Here is a 14354-nt window from a genome sequence, read left to right on the forward strand (position 1 = left end):
TCTATTTTTATACAATTTTGCAAGAACAAATCAACTTGTTTATGCTGACCATATAGAGTTTGCTATAATGTCCTTGAATTGTACTCAAATATTATTATAGACTCTAATGGAATACCAGTAATGGTTTTCTAAAGATATCAAAATAATTTTAATAAATTTAAAAATAAAACCAATTAAAGTTTTTTAAAAGTTAAAATCTATAGATTTTAGATTTTAATAACTTACAATTTTTCACCTAAATGAAATGATTTTTACGAATTTTGACGACCTTGTTAAACAAATTGTACCACTGTGCAGAGGATTTGTCAAACTTGTTGCTAAAAAAACCCGCCAAAATATGTGAATGGAGGAGTGAGCTTGGGGTGGCAAAACAACAAGGCCAAAAATACCGCACCGCAGCCGTCAACACTGCAGTCATCGGCAATGAGTAATTTTCAACAAACCGCCCAGCCAAGGCGGCCAGAACCGAACCCACCACGACTCCTGCCCACCGCCCACAGCCCACCGCCTGCTCCGGGAAACTCACCTGTGAGGCGCAGGACAGGAGCGTGGTGAAGAGAGCCCAAAAGAACCTCGCTCGGAAGTCGGGAATCGGAAATCGGCCAAACAGTTGCGACGCGACTACCAAATGAAACGGACGGGCCAGCGGTTCAGTAGAAGTTCAGAACTGAGATGTTTACCCAAAAACTGTATATACCAAGTGCTTGAGAACATTTAAAAAAGTGCTTGATTTCAATATCCGGTTTTAAGTCAGCTCGGTTTTTAGTATTCGTTAAGTTCCGGTGTTTCGCGTTATCAGTGAATTTTTCGTTGCTTTTTCGTGATAACTGGAAACTTAAATCTAGATCTAATTTGGTTTTTGGCTTGAGTTTCTGAAACTTCGTTTTTCGGTTCGGCTCTCCCGCATCTCCCGTTACTTGCATCTTCTGATCCTTTATTTCGCTTAGAGGATGCGTAAGTACTTGGATTCATTTTGATTGCTCACACAATGACCAAGCTAAATGGCTAAGTTTTCCTCTCTTAGCAACGACTGCAGTGGAAAGTTAAATCACATTTATTGTGGCTGCTCAAAGTTTTGCTTTCAGTGGGTTGCTTAATTAAAAACTAAGTTTGAAGCCCCTAAAGTGGAAATTACATGAAACATCTGTTTCCTGAGCGATTTCAAAACTTGCTCAACCCATTTCCCCAGTGTTTTTCGTTCATGGGTTACCTCCATTCCGGATACTAATTGCATTTGGGGTGGCAAAGGCTGAAACTCGGCCATTTGCGGAACACGTCCGATAGTGGACTCTTATCGAGTCAGCGCCCACGCAGAACGGAATATCGACAATATCGCTCTTATCTCCCCGTGGGCCTTTGTCGCATTTTACATACGTGCAGCCAGCTAGCGAGCGACACGTCAGAGAACGTGGCATACATTGGGGCGCCTTCGCTGGCCAAGGTGGCGTATACTTAATTATTCATACCTTAACTGATGGCTCATCTTGCCGACACTCGTGTAATTGTTCTTCCTGCACGAATGACACTGCACTTCTGATGGAGTGGCATAAATAATGGTTTTCCATTGACGCAGAAATAAAATACGCAGCCATTATATTGGTTATTTAGATAGTGAAGCGAATGGGTAAACAATTGGTTGCTTCGGGCGGAGATCGTGTATGCTATATGATCTGGATTTTGGTATTCTGGGAAATCAGTATGCCCATTGACAGCGCATTAAGTATACGCCGTGTGTGGAGTAATCTATTGTTATCTCGGAAACTATTGTTAGATTAGAGCCTCGACAGTTTGTTGGTTCAGCCCCTCTGGCCACATCATCTCCTCTGCCGTCGGTGCTCGCATCAAAGCTTATTCATAACATTTGCTTTTGTTGGGGGACACAGATACCCACAAGTCTACACACACTGGGGCCTTCTGGGCAGCTGTCAGCAGTCGGCAGAGGGACGTTAGACGCTGGGAAAACCCTTTTTGGCAAGTCCAACAATAGCAATCCACATTAGTTTGTAGCTGAAAAAAATGCATGAAAGAGGAAAACTTTTACATCTGCTTTTGGCATTCTATATAAATTATATTAGATTCCATTTGCAGAAGCCCAAGGCTAGCTTACACTTACTTTGCACTGAATTTGGAATTTAGTTTTTGGTCTACAGCAAGCTCAGACTCACATTTGCCCCATTTAACTTTGCAGCTGCACGGAATCCCCAGCGTCAGCCGGCGGAAACTCAAATTCAAATCTATTTCGGAACTTTCGCTTAATCAACAAGTTACGTTCGCTTACCCTTTGGCCCAAACTTGAAAGGCACTCGCTCTGTCGCTCCGAAAAGCGGATTTCGAGTGCGATGCTGGTCTAAGCCGTCTGAAAGGGCTGCAAAAACTGGAATGGCGTGCTCCCACTCAAAGGGAATCGCAAATTGAAGGCAACATCGCGATTTGAGGTGACGACAAAGTGACTGCGAGAGGCCGCCATTTTCCGGTATTTTGATTTCGCTTTCCTGGCCCGCAATGCGGCATTAATTTGCACAACTTTGGACTCTCCCTCCGCTTCGATTTATGTTTTCTGCTCAAAGTTGCGGCGCGCCAGAGCAATGTGCTTTTAATAATTTATATTAATTTTTAAAACGACAAAACTAATCGCGCAAATCGGAATTTAATTAAGAAAAACCAAACATGGCTATGGAATGGATAACTGCAATGGACAAACGGTGAGTGGAATGTTCTTTCATTTTTCCGCTTTATTTATAGCATACTTTTGCAGGCAGGCAAAGCAATTTAATTAGAGCTAAGCTCCCATTGAAATGAGAAACTTTTTCGTAATTTAAATTATAAGTTTTTGGCTCAAGCCCCAAGTTTCCGAGAATCAAATTGAATTCTCTCTCGAATGCTGCACAATGTCTTAAATTTTCAGACACATTTTCAAGTCGAGTGCACAAGCTCCTTTCCTCTTGTTTTCCCAGAGAAGACACGTACACACATGCACGTTAAATGAAAAGCCCGACGTGGAGTACAAACAAAACAAGAACGAGAAGCGAAACATTTTAAAATGTTACCGTCATGCTCTACATTCATTTGTCAAGAACCAACATCTGCGTCCCACTCGATCTCCCTCCATCATCTTCATCGCTGGCTGGCAAAAGGCCAATCCATATTGTGGACACGGCCTGCCACGAATTATCCGCTTTATTAAATCTCAATACCAATTCCATTGGCAAAACAATTATATCATCAGGCTTGAACTGGAAACCGAAATTTAATGAAAGAATAACAGAGCGCACACAAATGGATTACTTTTAAAGAGGCGGAAAATATTTAATTATGACATTTAAAACATGTTATGAATATTTATTACATTTTTATAAAGTCACGGAATAATGTTAATGATTATTACCAAAAAAAAAACCAATTAATATTTATATTTCAAAGTATGATTAACTGACATTTCATCAGAATAAAATTGTAATATTTAATTATTATCTTTTCATCATATCAGGTGGAATTTTTGTGACAGCATTAAATTAAATATGAATGAAATATATTATTGATTGGAATTAAATCATCAAAAATCCTTTCTCTGAAAATAGAAAACTTCAAACATTTTGTATTATGAAATGGAATGGAAATGGAATATGAAATTTATCTATTTCACCGGTGGTTGTGGTTTCTAAACCCTGATGACACCAGTTAATGCGGTTAAAATCCCCAAAAACTGGAATCACTTTAAAAAAAAAAATGGGAAAAAGTATTCAAGAATATATTGATTTTTGTGTTTTTGCAGCTGTTTTCAGTTTATTAATAATGCAATTATATCACTAAAGCCAGATGTATAATTTTAAATCCAAATAAGAATGAACTTTTGCAAATAAATCAACGTTGCTCGTTTTTTGTGTGTCCAAATCAATTTGTTCAAGCGTAAATGGTCGAGTATCCAACACACATTCCTTCACAGGAAACCACTTGATGCAATTTGCTAGATTTCAGCTGGGAGAATCACTTGACGAGTGAGTGCCACCATTACCGACCCAGCGACTGCTCAGTTCTGCGGCACATTCTGTGTATTATTGCGGAGTGTCCTTATATTTCATTGCTGGTATCCGAAAGGGGCGTGCCACTGCCCCTGGTCCGCCTCCACACCATCAATCACGGGGCAATCTCTTCGAATTTCATGCTCTGTCAACGCTTAAACGCTTCTCCCGCACGGAGGCAGGGGTCAGGGGTCAGCGGGCACTCATGTGACTGCGCGCAGCAGCGGCAAAAAAGAAAGGTCAAGTGGCAAAGGCTTAAAGCAAACAGTTTGCTGTGTGCCTGCGGCAAATATTTGCAATTCGCTGCCTTTTGTTTGCCCCGCTCAAAGAGGGAGCACCGAGTTGCAACGGCCGAGGCTGCAGAACCTAACGTAACTAACTTAATAATCACATCCCTTTCCCAGATGACTTTCGCAACGATTTCAGCATTTCCTAATGGCTCCGGCACTTTTCCCCCACGGCAGGCAAGTCATTCTGCATTTAATACAAATGGCCTGGCACTCAGTGAAACCTAACAAAATAAATGATTTAATTTGGGGCCAGAATTAATGGCACAGGTCCCAGCAGCAGCAGCAGCAGCCTTAAGGGCAAGTCACGCGGCCTGGTAATTCGGCTTATCAAGAGCGATCTGGGCTTAAGCACACCTCCACACCTTTGCAAGGACAAATGCAAACGAAAGAGCCAATGAATCCTGCGAACGAATCCCTGGCAAAGGCAAGGTAATCGCAGTTCGTAAAGCGTAAAGTGGCAAAGCCAGACAGCAATTGATATTGATGGCCTTCCGGCGAACAGTCGTCTTACTCACAAGTGCCACCAGACATTTATCATACGCCACGTGTGCCGCGATAGCAGGCTTTAATGTATGCCCGCAATTTAGCGGGTATCTTTAAGGCTGACGAATCGCCGGCACGGCAATTACAAAATTCCTAAACTAAACTTTCGGGGCGTGTGCCTAAAAACCGCAAAAACCATTATAATAAACAACGAGCCACGGGTTGGCTGGCTGCCTCTGCCTAGGATGCGCCCCAACGCGCTTCCGGCTTTTTGGTCCACCCTGAGGACCCCTTCCCTTCCTTCCCTCCCCCACGATAGCACTTAGGACCCGACTGTTTGGTTAACGACAAGCCCAGAAACCCAGTTGGCACCGGGGCGGCATCATCCCCCCAGTTGGCGTTCCTTGGTTTGCCGAAATTGCCGCTTCTACTGGCGAATGAATTATGTATGAGCCAGGCAAGACAGCCGCTTACCTCCAGCAGCCAGCCAGCCAGCCAGCTATCCAACTGAAAGTTGTTCAACGGCTGCGCCAAAAAGTAGACGTCTCGCTGCAAAAGTAGCCCTCAATGCAGATGATGCCCCGGCGAAGGCCAACTTGTGTTTCACTTCTGATTTGCAAGCAGCCTTTGTCTGCAAGCTGGAGCAGTTCACCCTGTTCACCCGGTCCACCTCCTTCTTCGATTCCTTTCCTCCGCCCGGACTTACCCATTCTCTCAGAATTTTATGGAATTTTTAATTAGGCGGAAGCTCAGCAAGGAGTCTTTAATGTGGGGGCTCCTGATGGATTTATTGTGGGCGAATGTTCGTTTAAATAAAGTCTACAACTTTTGGTAACATGGCAACAAAGAGGATATACTTTTGGTAACTTTTTTATACAAAAGAGTTGCAACATCGTATAATTACTAAAGATTATTTATTTTACTATACCTTATAAATTTAATGGAAAATGGCACTAGAAGTTGAAAATTAATACCGGCAGAAATATAAGATAACTAAATGGAACTTATTAAACTGACAAACTAAAAAAAAGTTTTTTTTATTCATTTTGCCATAAACATTAAAAAAAATCTTTAAGATTAGAAAACTAACTTACTTCGGATACTTAAAACCGTCTTTAAAAGAAGAATTCTACCGTGTTTATTAGGTTGCACCGCTAAACTTTTTATTTTATGCAATTAGTTGCTGCTTGGCTTTCACTGCTTCAACTTTTTGTTTTTGTTTCCCTTTCTTCTCATTTTCCTGGGTGGGCTTCCGTTTCCTGCAGATGCTTGCCCGGAAAGACTTATATTTATTTATTCATTTTTCAATTGACTCGCACACAGACGGACAGAGACGACAGAGAAAAAATAGAATTTGCATATTTAATGCGCGCACAAACCATGCACAAATGACACTGGAATTTTTAATTTGAGTTTATTGTTGAACTAATACTTTCCTTTGCTTTCCCATCGCTTCTCTTTTTTATTCAGTTTATGGCCTTGTCCGGCGACCGAAAATAGAAAAATCCCAAGTGCAGTGCTTTGCATAGAGTCAGTAAATTATAAATGCAAAATACTCGTTATATTTCTTTTCTGAGTTCCCTCTTGCTTTATTGCTGTCTATTGTTCAACTAGCTTGGGCTCAATTCGCAGAATTTATTACTCAAGGACTAATTTACTTTATTTTATTTTTCCCAAATTTAAAGAACATAATTTGAGTGAAGAATTAATTTTATGGATTTCCCGGTAGTGTTTTCTATCAAATAAAAACACCTCTAAACGAGGTAAAAAACTAGTGACGAACGCACCATCAACATACAAAAGTTCTGATATCAACATTTGTGACGAAAAATTATTACACTCGTCATTAAATAGACTTTCTAATATTTTCACATTCGGCCCGCCCTAGCAAACTATTCCACCCTTTTTCCCTTCACAGGCATTTTCTATTGCAGCGTGCCGAATGAGAAAATATTAGAAAGTCTATTTAATGACGAGTGTAATAATTTTTCGTCACAAATGTTGATATCAGAACTTTTGTATGTTGATGGTGCGTTCGTCACTAGTTTTTTACCTCGTTTAGAGGTGTTTTTATTTGATATCAGAAGTTTTTGTTTGTTTACTTTTGCACTCATAGGTGCTAATATAAACATGTAAATTTAAATTGGTCATAAATCATAATTTTTAAACTATTGTATTTTAACGAATTAATTTAAAAAGGCGTTGAAGTATTTCAAAATACCTTTTAAACGAGGTATAGCACATGTCTGTACCTTTAGTAGTGTAGAACTTACAAACTAACGAAATTTAGCTATTTTTAGCTTTTTCCCGCTAAAGTAGCGGCTTTTTCCAAAAGTCGTAGAACAAAAGATTCCTATATGGAACTCTTAAGTGCAAATTTACTGATTCCATGACCCTAAAGTACAGTTCGGATACCCTCACACAAAATTCAATACTCAGGGAGCGTTAATTGTTCGAGCTGGCAAAAGTGGCTATTTTCGTATAAAAATAACTTTTAAACGTGACTTTTTACAGTAATGTGCTATGTACCAAAATTTAAGTAATCTCAAGGGCTATACAGTTTAAAGTTTTAAAGAAAATCGTTAGAGCCGTTTTTGAGAAAAATAAAAAAAAGCTAAAAAAAAAGTTTTAAAAAATTGTCTTTTGTTCATATTTTTTTAACTATTACTTTTACACAAATTACATATAAGTGGCGTTTATAGCATTTAAAAATACCTTTCAAACGAGATGCAGCACAAGTCTGTAGCTTTAGTAGTATAGAAGTTACGGCTTTCCTAATTTTAGCTATTTATAGCTGTTTTCCCGCTAAACTAGCGAGTTTTTCCAAAAGTGGTAGAACAAAAGTTTTTTATATCGATGTGATGAACGTCATATAAAATTTTCAAAACTTAAAAAACATGTTTTGGACAAACTGACAAACTGACAAACTGACAAACTGACAAACAGAATTAAATTTTAATTTTGGGAAGACGAAGAAAATCTTATTTTGGCTATAACTTTTGAACGGAGCGTCGGATTTTGACAAATGACCCCTCATTCGACGGGTATTTTTAAAAGGAATACAACTAAAACATTGCGAGGGGGCATTTATCCCCACCGGCCCTAACAGCTCCAAATTTCGAAATTTTCACTTTTTCACTTTCACCGCTCTCTCTCCCAAGCCAATTGATTTTCTTAAAGTCTTGGTATGCAATCCTGTTAGTTTTCGCAATACCTTTCGATAGGTGTATCATTCATTATGATCGGACCATCACAGTAGATTTTCATTTTTTCGTGTATATATAGTAGTCGCCTTCGCACACTCTCCTGGTGCGCTTCGTCACTACATGGACTGCCGTCCATAGTGATAAAATAAATTTAATTTAAACGATACGCAACACAAATTAGATTAATTCCCGTTAAATGTCCATAATTAAATTATAGAAATAAAATATCACTGCCTTTTTAAAAATTTAAAAAATTCCACCTGAATAAAACAATAAAATTAATTTTTTTTATTTTTTGTTGTTCTAACAAGTTTTTTTGGAAAATTTCTGTTAATTGGAATAAAAAGTACCTAATATTAAATTTAAAATGTCAATATTTGTTTGCTTAGAGCCTAAATAACATGCCCGTAAATTTTAAGAGTAAATAATGATGCCCAACCATTAATAAAAATACCCTTTTTCAGTCCTTGCGACCGAAACTTGCGTGATGTGGAGCTCATTTCGTGCCGCCTGCGTCGCGTTGAGCCACTGTGTCGCCTTCCGGGATCTGCGCTCCAGCAGTTGGCCATGTGCGGATTTTACGAGGACCTGGAGAAGGGAGTGACTCGTGAGTGTTGGACTGAGGGGACTTGGCATGCAGCGGAGGTGGCTAACAAACAATTTTCATCCTCTCATCCCTCAGTTTTTCGCGCCGGAGAACAGGGCCGTTTCTGGTATGCGGTACTCGGTGGGTCGCTGGAGGTCCGTTACCATGCCCATGCCGATGCCGATGGCAAGGTAAGTCCTTGTTTACAGCAGGAGGTTCTGTCAGAGTGCCCCAGAGTGCCAGACAATGCCGTGCTGAGCAATATAATTGATAGCGATTATGCGGCATCCCCGCCGTGTTGCATATCCGATGCGCTGTGCACGTTCAATATTCCGGGGATTTCGATTTCGGTTGTGGAATCTATTGACGGGGGCTATTCGAGTGGGGGCTGCGGTCTAAGCCCCCTTTCTCTTTATCCATCGATGTGAACGGCAGGAAAAAGGAACTGCTGACAACGACGAAAGGCCGGGCATCCCCCGCGCCTTCCACCCCCTCCGGCGAATCATATCGGTTTGTGGCATTCCATTTTTTTCCGTTCCATTTTCTTTCCCTCCTTCTGGCATTGTGCTTGCCGCAGCAACATTAATTTCCGCCAGGATATTGGCCAGCAGTTTTTTCCAGCCCAATGTTCTGAATGTTCGAGTACATATGTGAGCGATATCCACGAATACATGTGCATTTCGCTATGGCCGAGTTCATTTTGCGGGGCCTGTTCAGAGAGGTGTCTGCTAATTGAAATGGTCCGAATTGGTCTGAAGCTCCTCCTCGTGGTCCTCGCAGTCCTCGTAGTCCTCTCCGTGCACGAGTGGCATCTATGGAAATTCGAGTATTTATGGTTAAGTGGGGCATGACAGTGGCAGCATGCCTGACCTCAACTTACTAATATGGTGACTGTGGCCTGTCGAGTGTGTGGCTATGGAAATTGCACTGGCGGTACTGGTGGCAAGGTGGTGTGAAGATGGTGCTGCAGATGAGGACGAAATGTTGTGCAATCCTTTTTTGGTATCGCCCGCAAAGGATTCCTTTAATCAAGATGATTTCATTAGGAGCAAACATCCTTCGATTCCTTTTCGTCCTCTGCTTCGGTTGTAATTCCATCAATGTGACTTTTTTTCTGGGAAATTTCCACCTGAAAAATTTACCTGTCCGTAAATATGGATGTATCTTTTACTCATATCTGGGTGTTCTTATGCACTCTTTAAAGTTGAAAACAGTCGTCTGAGCAATATCTTCGAAGAGAATAACGACGAAAAAACACAAAACAATTTCCGGCTTTAGCATAAAACCTTATTCCTATGTTTCAAGACAAAGCAAGGAATTGTACGAAAATGGAGTGCTAAGTTTGATTTACAATTTTAAATCGATTGCCGATCAAATCTATAAAATCAATGTTTTGACGATTTAAAAAAAAAGTGATTCAAATATTTGCTAAGTGGATTACACTTTTTGTTTTTCCCAAAAGTAATGTAGAATTACGAAGAATAGCCACATAAATTATTACTGTGTTATTCCAAGACATTCAATAAGTAAAATATAGATTTTAAAATTTAAGAAGTATGTAGCATTAAATATAGGAGAGAACCGTTTTTACATAAAACTTTCCATTTGCTCCGGTTTATCAAAGCGATTGCTTCCTGTTGACATCTTCGTTGACCCCATTTTCCCGCTGCCTTTTATTTGTTTTTGCATAATTTTTCCACCTGATTGGCTTGGGGAAAAGCCCCGAAATGGATTCTCCTGCGGGCAACCCTCCGCAATTATACGATAATACATTATTCAGGCGACTTCACATTGGTTTCGGGCCTATGAAACCGTTTTTGACACTTCGTATGCCGGCGAGTGTTATGAATTTTCGTGGACCAGCGTGGCGTGCGACACGCAAAGCCCAATTTCCAGAGCCGTATAAATATACGTATCCGCTGAGTGCCGAGAGTCTGGCCCTTAAGACAAAGAAGCGACCTATCAATAGACCCGCAATTAATTTAGAGTGATGCGAGATGCGATATGCGAGAGGTGCTCGTCAAAAATAGAAGCCACTCCGGTGTGGCTGGAAATTTATGTGAGAATGTGAGCCTCCGCCGGCTGCCGTTTGGTGCGAGTTCCGTTTCAAGTTGTTTGGATTTCCCCTTTGGCTCGGGGTCACCGATCACCCCCTCTTGCGCGATCCACACACAATCACGTGATGGAGCCAATTTGGGACTAATGAAATGCGAGCAGGCAGCCCTAAGTAGCAAAAACAGCTGAAGCAGTTACAAATTGCAACTAATTTATAAATGTCTTGGGAAACTTGAAAACCAAAAGCTCTTTGCGGCAAAGTCAAGTCAAGCGGGGGCGTTCCACCTGCAGAGCGCCGTTATAATTGAAAATAATTCTGCAATGGAATCTGCATTCGGGAAGCACCAACACCGCCCCTCCCATTCGACCTTGGTGGGCGTGTGCATGTAACAATGTATCTGCAAGATAGCTCGTACTTGAGCTCTCGTCTAGCTCGACTTCTTGTCTCCTGACCCGTCGACATGGCCACGATTAATCTTTGTTATGTGTCGACGACGCCGTCGTCGTGGCCGCAAACATAGCCGGATCCAATTAAAATGATTATATAATTATGGCCACAACGCCCGACCAGGCAAAAAAGCCATAAAACTAATGAAAATGCTTTGGAAACTGAAACTAGACCCACATGTAATTATACATCATTAGGTGCAGGTACATCGCAGGTGTGCGAGGGGCTTCCTCTGAGCCAGTTTTTCGGGCCACGGCCACCCAGGCATCGATATTCAAGTTCAAACACTTCGTAGGTGTTGGTACTAAAGCGCAGCTATTTCATCTATGCTATGATCTCCCCGAGATTGGGAGAAAGCAGCTCCATTGTTGGCTGCCCCCATAAATAATTGGATGAGGCGGTGAAAACTTTAAGATTAAACAGAACCCACAAATAGGGAGCAGAAGCCGCAAAACCACGGCTCAAAGCATTTCGATGTGTAAGAGCCATTTCCGCCAAGGCATTTTGAGGCGGAAGTTTTGGTCAAGAGATGTCTATACAAATCAAAGACACTCTCTGCTAACCTCATTCGAGCTGAATGCTGCTTGTGGCCCCGTTCGCCGAAACGTTTAATTAGCCAAAAAACACAACAATCTTGTCCAATTTTGATGGGAGTCATTTGCATACGATGATTGACCACCTGACCAAAGGTTCTTTACTGTTCGACTCAGTTAAATCCAATCATTTTGGCGATTAAACACAGATTCACACAGCCAGCTGGCAGCTGGTAATTAGCGTTTTTCAGAGAAGCGCTGTCGGATGCCAGAATTAGAATGAATAAAGAAGAGATACTTGTCCGCCAGTCTACCGCTAAACAAAGCCGCCGAGTCGAGAGTCGAGTGGGGAGATAAACGAGGCCTGCCTGCCACTTGAGACGGCAGTGACAACAATTTGTCGCTTTTCATTAAATGCTACGACATCCCCCGCCACTGTTTTTGACCCATCATGATCGTCTTGTGGCCCCCGACCAGGTTTCGGGATGCGTAAATATAAACATCCAGGGGGAAGGGAAAAACAGATCTGTGCTCTCGTTTGTGTGGTGTTTGGATTTGCCCCTGCCTTTCTGCCTTTCTGTCAAACAAGTTGGCGACGTCGGCAGCGAAGTTGCCCACATATGCGCTTGTGCGCGACCAGCGGAATGTATCTTTCGGATACTTTAGCGCTGCCACAGAAATTAATACGTGCCGAGCTCTCCAGCGGCGCACAACTCGATCGCTGGCTCGCCGAGGTTCGGTTTTCCACTTCTACCTATATCTCAACCTCCATCGCAGACCATCCGTATCTGAAACCCGTGTATCTTCGGCAACTCGAAGTTGGCGATGCCGCGAAAAGTGCGTGGGCTGCGCTGAAAGATTCGCGCGAGGGCGTTCTATTCGCAAACATCGAAAATAAACCAGTTAAATCACGGCTCTTTGGCTATCGCTGGCTAAAAATGTAATCCATACAGGCATACAGCCCGTTTCGAGTGCAGTTTTGAAATTGTTTATGCAATGCAATTGTGTTAAAAATTTATTACCTTCAAAGCGAAACAAAGCAAGGCAGTCGAAAAATACATTTCTTGCTTTTGTGATTGTAATTGTGGTTGCGGTGATTCAACAGCTGCAGTGTGTGTAAACAAAACAGCCGAGAAACAGAAACAAAGCCGAATTATGGAGGAATTTAATTCAAGTTGATTTCATTCATTAAATCTGCCTGGAAGGTTGCCATTCGGATATACGGATAGGAATACTTTTCTGGTGCGTATTGGAACTTACATTTGCCATATAGGGTTCTTATCTCGGTTCTTATCTGCCTGGGGGAGAACTGTTTTCGGAATCAGTTGGGTAAACCTGAAATCGGTATGTGGTATATGTACTTGTAAATGAGTGGGCACACACAGCACTTCCGGAAAGATGAGTAATAGTTCCTTCTGTCAACTTAGCCCGGTTTAGTTCATCTCTCTTCATTTCGCCCATCATCAGATACTCAGATCCCCGAAATCGCATAAATCACGGCCCAATAAATGCGATTTGCATAATTGATTAAAATTATTTGCAAACTGCTGTTGGCCAGGGAGATTTGGACATCAGATGAACCACTTATGAGAGCCAAACCAACGGCCCAGTCGAAATAATAAATATAAACACACACAAAAGGCAGAGCTGAGCTGAATAGCCATTGAGTTGATTGATGGTGCTACAGGTTAGCCAAGAGCCAATAAAATGCATAAATGAATACCCAAGGAGGGCGGTGGGGCGGCATCGCTATAATAAATGCAGATGAAGATGAAAGATTGATAATGCCCGGTGGATTGTGGAGTGGCTACCGATGAAGACATTGCCCACAACCGATGAGGAGAAATACATATTGGGATTTAGATTTATGTTTATCGGGGCTTTTCCCGGCGCAACTTTGCAGCCACTTAATTGGGCTAGCCGTACAACCTTGCTAAAGGTCAAAAGCGACTGAATGCACATAATAACCCCTTCTGGTTCCACCTCTGCATAACCCACCCACCTCATCGCATCCCAAAGCTGATACACTAATAATGCTCGTGTTTTTATATTTTTTATGGATCAATAAGTTTTGCCTGCGTGCCACGGAGCAACAGCATGCGACTCGACTCCGAAGGGAACTCCTCCTCCCGAGATCAAGGTGCTTTTAATAATCTTTAATAGCTTGGGCGAAAAAAAGAGAGGGAGCGAGTTTGAGTGGGCGGTTAAAAAGTTGTTTTCCGGGGCCCCTAAACAAATATGTTCGTGTATGCACATATAATGATTTTAATCAGCAGAAAAGTGGTTTTAATAATTTTCATTTACCGAACCCCCAGAGCTCGCGAGGCATTTATCCTTTTTTTTCAGGTATCAACCAGGCAATTTAAAGTTTTCCCACTCTCACAAAAGTTGGCATTTGCATAGAAAAAGTTTGTAATTAAATAAGTTTATAATGGTAAATGAACCGAAATAAAATGTGATGAATTCAGCTTTATCGTGAGAGTTTTTCCATTAATAACTTAAAAATAATTTAATTAGCATACACTCACGGCTGATTGAACACGCGCCATTGGAATAAGGAGATTTCTTATCTCTCCCTCCCTCAATATCTCTCACTCTCTCTCCAGTGGTTCATTAGATAAGCCCGAACAGCGATTCGCGGAAAGCCTTTGTTCGATTGGAAAAATATTCTCAAATTATGCAAATAATCTGCTGATAAGGTGCTAAAAGATACATACTCTCACACCAACCAGTC

At 41.5% G+C, this 14354-nt stretch overlaps 1 protein-coding gene and 1 long non-coding RNA gene across 3 annotated transcripts in view; one reads left to right on the top strand and one right to left on the bottom strand.

Annotated features, from left to right (window-relative positions):
- Nucleotides 1–629: 629 nt before the first annotated feature.
- The window catches only part of Epac (Exchange protein directly activated by cAMP), a 38539-nt gene continuing 24814 nt past the window's right edge, over nucleotides 630–14354 (top strand). The window contains exons 1-4 of one of the 2 annotated variants that reach the window (XM_017148350.3): nucleotides 630–954; nucleotides 2189–2702; nucleotides 8463–8605; nucleotides 8681–8775. In XM_017148350.3, coding sequence (XP_017003839.2) covers nucleotides 2668–2702; nucleotides 8463–8605; nucleotides 8681–8775 — 273 coding nt within the window. In that variant the 5' untranslated portion in view covers nucleotides 630–954; nucleotides 2189–2667. Of the gene's footprint in view, nucleotides 955–2188; nucleotides 2703–8462; nucleotides 8606–8680; nucleotides 8776–12705; nucleotides 12863–14354 lie in introns of those variants that run through there. The other variant, XM_070214164.1, reaches the window with a different exon arrangement.
- LOC138912812 (uncharacterized) lies at nucleotides 8769–9919 on the bottom strand. Its single transcript, XR_011418371.1, has 3 exons — nucleotides 9727–9919; nucleotides 9465–9661; nucleotides 8769–9396 (listed from the first exon to the last, which is right to left on the bottom strand). It is a non-coding gene; the product is annotated as an uncharacterized lncRNA (long non-coding RNA).

This window comes from Drosophila takahashii, chromosome 2R (genome assembly GCF_030179915.1).
Source record: "Drosophila takahashii strain IR98-3 E-12201 chromosome 2R, DtakHiC1v2, whole genome shotgun sequence".
Lineage (NCBI taxonomy): Eukaryota > Metazoa > Arthropoda > Insecta > Diptera > Drosophilidae > Drosophila > Drosophila takahashii.